The sequence below is a fragment of the Doryrhamphus excisus genome, linkage group LG12 (assembly GCF_037039965.1).
Source record: "Doryrhamphus excisus strain RoL-2023G ecotype Guam linkage group LG12, RoL_Dexc_Guam_v1.1, whole genome shotgun sequence".
NCBI lineage: Eukaryota > Metazoa > Chordata > Actinopteri > Syngnathiformes > Syngnathidae > Doryrhamphus > Doryrhamphus excisus.
Genome location: NC_136368.1, coordinates 8,624,825 through 8,630,818, shown reverse-complemented (window position 1 = coordinate 8,630,818; position 5,994 = coordinate 8,624,825). Strand labels below are relative to the sequence as shown.

The following is a 5,994-nucleotide window of genomic DNA, read 5'->3' as shown; positions in this document are numbered from 1 at the left end:
ATACATACATTTACCAGTTACTGTACAATACGACACAAGCTGAAACTCAACTCTGAATCCCCAGTGTCACTTCCTGTCCACATGTCCGCAACACATTTATTGTCTTAGGTCTTAAATTGACTATTTTCTATTATTATGTATACTATGGGCAATATGTGTGTAAAGGTGACTATAGGGTTGCTATTTCCTGTCTAGAGGGCGCTAATATCATGGTCGAGTGTGGAACATTCAATCTGAAATGGCCAAATATATCAGACGATTTTAACTGATTTTTCAAGGCACACAGATTATTGTGTTCTATGACTACATAATCATGGCACTTACCTAAAGAAAGATCAGACATTCATCAGAAAAAAAGTGTGGCTCTCCTGTTTTCTGTTCTTAATCAGCAGTAGAACATAATGAAGTTTGTGGAAGGTATCAGTTGCCAACAAAAAAGAGAGAAAAATGTTTTACTTTGGTGACAGATATGTGTGGTGTCAAATATCTAAGCAACTGTACCACAAACAATATAAAAAAGGGTTGTTTTACATCAAAATAACACATTTAATTCACATTTAGAACTAAACTGCGTGTTGTCAATGTCCCTAATTTCCTCCTTGCTGTTGAATATGTTAATACATGCAAATGATCCATTACCAAATGTACCTCTGCTACCTTGTGGCCATTGTTATGGCTTAAAACGGCTTTAAAATCAGTTAACCACAATAAACGAGGGATGACTACATTTCTCTGCGTTTTGGTTGGAACGGATCAATGGCGCCATAACCAAAATTCCAGTAGTGCGATTAATGAACTACCCTTCACTTGAAAACAGTAATGCTGTTTGCTTCCCAACAGACTACTCTAGACTACTCCATCAAGCAATTCAAACAACTTGCTGTCTGTTGCTCTGCTCTGTAAGAGTTGCTCAACTCCTCCTTTTCCTCTCTGACAAGACGAGCAGTCAGACGCAGTGAAATCATCAAAGAAGAAGACAAATCCAGAAATGCTGTTTGGCTGCTGGATGGCTCAGCTGCTGCTGCTGCCAGCTAGTCTGGCTCAAAGCGGAGATGGCGACACTGACTCGGGTGAGACCAAGAACCTGAAAAACCAAACACCCTTATCTGTTTTTTTATTTTATTTTTACAAGATTCATGTTCATTATTCTTGCCATTGGCTGTAATGCTATCTATTGCAATCACTACCTGGTTTGCTTTTTTAAAAGTCTTATTTTAAGTGTTGTTTTGTTCATGTATTGCCTTGATGTGGTACTTTGTTTTTGGATAAGTTTCCGAGTCCAGAATCAGCTGCATCTCTCACATCAGCACAACAGCAAGCAGTTTAACCTGCAAACTAATTGGCAGCAGAAACGAGGATGACGAAGAAGACGATGACGGTGTGAAGTCGATGACTTTGTGGTGAATGTTTTTGTATTTTCTATTTTAGAGTTTAGTCCAGCACTCATTAAGCCAGGGGTTTCCAAAGGGCCATTTGCAGGTTGTTTTTTATTGGCTCACAGCACATTCTAAAAGTAGAATTTAACAAGAAAACCTTAACAATGAACCAACATTTTTATAAGAATAAAGTCAAAATTAAATAAAGTATAAAGTATAGCATGAATGTACCATAAATTTATGACAGTAACATTATATTATGAGGGAAAATTATGATGATGTAGCCTTTTATTCATCACTTATACAGAAGTACAAGCGAAATAGTGCAATCATCCGTCCATACATATACAACATACTATGCAGTGAGACAAGGGGTGACAGGACGGATGATTGGGCGATGAAGGGAGGGAGAAGGGAGACAACACTAGGAGAGGGGAGCGAAAAAAACAACAACAACTCCAAACTAGACTCTTAAATGAAGGAGTACAGTGTGGGACTGTTAAAGAAAAAACCTCGGCATACAAATTGGCATACAAGTAAAAACATTGTTCACACACATAGACACAAGACCAGCACCACAAAGGGACAATAGCCAATACGAGCAGCGGCCACTTAAGGCACAAGCCGTGGTCCCCGTCATGCCCGCACCGGGGGAGTGTAGTGGCAAAGGCGTTGGATGGGTTCCCCCGAACCTGAGCTTCTCGTCGAGAAGATCGTGTCAATTGCGTGGAGAGAACAGTTGATCAATTCCATGATTTAGGTTTTTGGAGAGCAGTACAGAGAGAAAGTTGAGAAAGTATAAGATGATACCAGACAAGACATAAGAAGCAAGCAAAGCAGGGAAGATAAGGGATAGGGAGGAGAGAAGAAAGATGCGACTGCCTTCATTGAGAGCCAAAGAGAAAGATTTTAGTGGCAAATAGGTGAACTGTTGAAGAAAAAAGAAAAACAATTTTAAAGTCATAATTTGAGAAACAAAAAAAACCATCACATTTTTGAAAAATGTTTATAATATGGCAATGAATTCCAAATATTATGAGAATAAAGTCATCATATTACAAGAAGAAAATTTACAAGAAATAGTTCAAAGCAAAACAAGGGAAATAAAATCACAATATTAGAGAAAAAAAGTTGTAATTTTGACGATAATATGAGTACCACTGACTTTAAATATTAAAGAAAAAAGGAACATTATGAGAAATTAAACAAAATACATTTTGGAAAATCAAGTTGGGGGAAAAAGCTATGATATTATCAGAATAAAGTCATAATATTACTACAAAGCTTTCACACCAAAATCCCAAAGCTGAGATGCTGTTTGGATGCCCCTAATTTAGTCGTAGTATTTGTGCCGACATTTGGTTCCTATCAACATGATGACATATTTTCCTTCTTCATGTCCTTGATTTCTTCTTCTTTACCAGTTTCAAAAACCTGCACACGAACAGATGTTCAACAGTACCCAGAGACTCCATCACCTTGACTGATTTGAATGCTCTGGCGAATCTCAACTTGACCATCCACCTGAGAAGCGGTGGCACCGTCACAAAAGCCATCCAGATGAAGAAAATCGGTAACTCTTTCACCATTTTTAGAAGGGTCAGCAGGATATCAGCACGGAAGAACTTAACACACAGAAAATTACAACATGACTTTTAGCTGTCCTAAAAACACACCACATTTGCATAGTCAGTAAATGTGAAAATAGGTCTGGCAACTGAACTCAAACATCTTGCAAACTTGGACGCACATCTCCTTGTTTCACTAAACCCCATAAATCAACACACAAGTACTGTAGTTTCACAGGTAACTACAGGGTCAGGAAAAATGATCTGACACATTTGTAGGTTAAATAAAAGGCAAATACAGTAAAGAAAGAAAAAAGTGTTTGTATTTTCGAAAGGTACATATAATGCCATTGTGTTTCATTATGTTTTAAAAATGAAATCAGTTCTGGCGGTGCGAGGTCGGCCGGTTGATTTTGGTTTTGGTTTAAAAACTTTTTGGTTTCTTGACTTTATTTGCCTTTTATTTAACCTACAAATGTGTCAGATCAGTTTGCCTGACCCTGTACTAGATTATTGTGCAATCCATGCATCAAAATAGACTTTCAGGTTGTCATGTGTTTGTTGTAATACATAACTACCAAACACTATGAACTAATACATCAATAACATGAGTGAAGGATTTCTATTTATAATCATGACTTTTCCTTAACCTGAAGTAGAACTATTTCAGAGTATTTTACACTTACCAGTCTGTTTTTGAAGGTGACCAATCTTCATCGCCACGTTGTCAGGCTTAAGCCCATGTTCTACAAGTTCTGCTCCAAAACTATTGATGCATCATTCAAACCTTTGCTCTAATCACTGTAAACATCCTCCATCTCCTACACCGCTATGTTTGACATCTCTTGTGGAAACGAGACCGAGCAACGAGAGCTAGCTCATCATGGGTTGTGACATGATGTATAAATTTTCATATTTTAACATTTTAATGTGTGTTTTCCAGATGAAGGTGCCTTACTGTGTAACTAAGTATCGCGAGATTGGTGTTGGGTGTGTGATCCAAGACATTTTTAATAAGATTCAACATACCAATGGGTAAAATACAACAATTTCTACTATAAACTGAGACATTGTACCAATTTTTGCAAACATTTTCAGGGAAAACTAAAGCCTACAAAAACTAGAACGTTGGAAAGCCGGGGTTTGACTGCCCTTCCCATCGTAAAAGACTCAATAAGCTGATAAAGACTTAGCACTTGTTCTTGTTCTAAGTTGATTTGCATGTCCTGATTCCATTCTGTCCCTGCAGTTAAACCTCGAAGTCCCGAGGTGTGGAAGGTGACTGTCAACCACGAGTCAAACCAGGCTGTGTTTCACATTCGGATTCCGTACCAGAAGGACTACCTGACAGTTCAAAATCAGCTCTTTCAGCTGGTCATCTGGACCTCCGACAAAACGACGGTAACAATCCATCAGAGTTGGAGTGTCCACGTTCACCCTGAGATGAAAGAATGCCAAACTCTTTTCCTGCAGATTGAAAATGTGTCATCATCAGAAATTATGGCTGTCAACATGGAGCATCTTCTTAAAAACTCCCAGTACCACGTCAAAGTGCGAGCAATACCACTTCGTTATCTGAAGGGTAGCTGGAGCGAGTGGAGCTACCCCTTTAATTTCTCCATTCCCGATGGTGAGAAAAGCTTGTTTTGGTTTTCATTTGCATACAAGACAGTAACTATCTTTTTCAATCCTCAACTTGACAAAAGTCCATCCAGAAAGAGATGATAGAGAAGAAATGATGAAAAGACTGATTGTGTGTCTCATCCCGTTGGCCGTGCTAACATTGGGTTTTGTTTTCTTCTGGAAAAAGTAGGTGAATTCTCTTTTCTGGCTTCTGGTGTGTAAAAGTGCAATTTAAAAATGAACAAATGTCATCTTTCCACAGAATCTTCCCATACTTATGGCCCAACATTCTACATCCTAAACCTACACTGGTGCAAAACTGTCAAACCAATAAAGTGAGTTCTATTTTGGAGCAAGATCATTTGGTTTATTTCACATGCAGCTCAAAAGTAAATACTTTTTTGTTTTCAGAGTTCTCTTCTACTCAACTTAAAACCTGACGAGTTCAGTGCTCTTAAAATCTACCCACCGGTGGAAAAAGACGAACAAGAACCAGTTATGCAAATCTGTCCTTCAGCCAATAATCCCTGTTCCAACCAAAGTTCTTACGACAGCGCCAACACTGAAGAACTGGAGCTTTCCATTCAGCTCAACAGCAGCTGCTCCGATGGAGCCTCCAGCTTGCAGAGCTCCAGATCGTTGCTGGTGGAGGATGCCGCGCCTGATCAAGAATGTAGCAGTGGAGGTTCAACGCATTACGTCGTTGGAGCGAATCAAAAAGAGGAGGATTACGTCACCATGTCCAATTTCTACCAAATAAAGTAGGATGCACATTCACATTCCACCATTGTTTTTAAGGTTTAGCTGTATTCATTTTGACTCAGGTATCCATCTTCCTCAGACAGGAAATCCCATATTATGGCAATTTTACACTTCATTTTCACTGCCCAAGTAAATTTTTTTGGCAATAATTCAGGACACCGGACATACTGAGCTAGAGTAGAGCCCAATGTCAACACTCGAACAAAGATGATCATTATAGGCAGAAAAAACGATACTGATATAACTCGAGCAATTTTATGTCGATGTCGGACAATAATATCGGACATCCCTAATGTTTATTGCCTATATAAATCCAGTGGTCCATATCCGATATCACTGTTGACTGTTCACATTGACTGAACAAGTAACTCAAACCACGAGCGCACACCAAAAGCACCGGCAGGCGACTACACCCTAGTGCATAAACAGGTTACAACACCAGATGTCCTCAGCATTACGCCAATGGATGCCCATTGTCCATGCAGCTTCGTGCCTTGGCTTTAGTGTTGTTGTTTGGTAGACACGTTGCTCAGTCATTGATTTCATTGGCCATACATTGGCCCGTTTGTCAGGTCTGCTTACACAGTCATCACATCGGGAGATACTGCCGCCATGTCCACACAAATACGGATAGTTTTGCCTCTTGTCCACAGGTTTCTTTTTCT

General features: G+C 39.2%; 1 protein-coding gene across 1 annotated transcript; it reads left to right on the top strand.

Annotated features, from left to right (window-relative positions):
* Positions 1–940: 940 nt before the first annotated feature.
* il7r (interleukin 7 receptor) lies at positions 941–5,445 on the top strand. The gene is given in 8 exon segments (XM_078795183.1): positions 941–1,070; positions 1,271–1,400; positions 2,801–2,949; positions 4,194–4,345; positions 4,418–4,651; positions 4,653–4,753; positions 4,830–4,902; positions 4,979–5,445. Coding segments are annotated over 8 exon segments (1,275 nt in total). The 5' UTR covers positions 941–988; the 3' UTR covers positions 5,333–5,445.
* Positions 5,446–5,994: the final 549 nt, after the last annotated feature.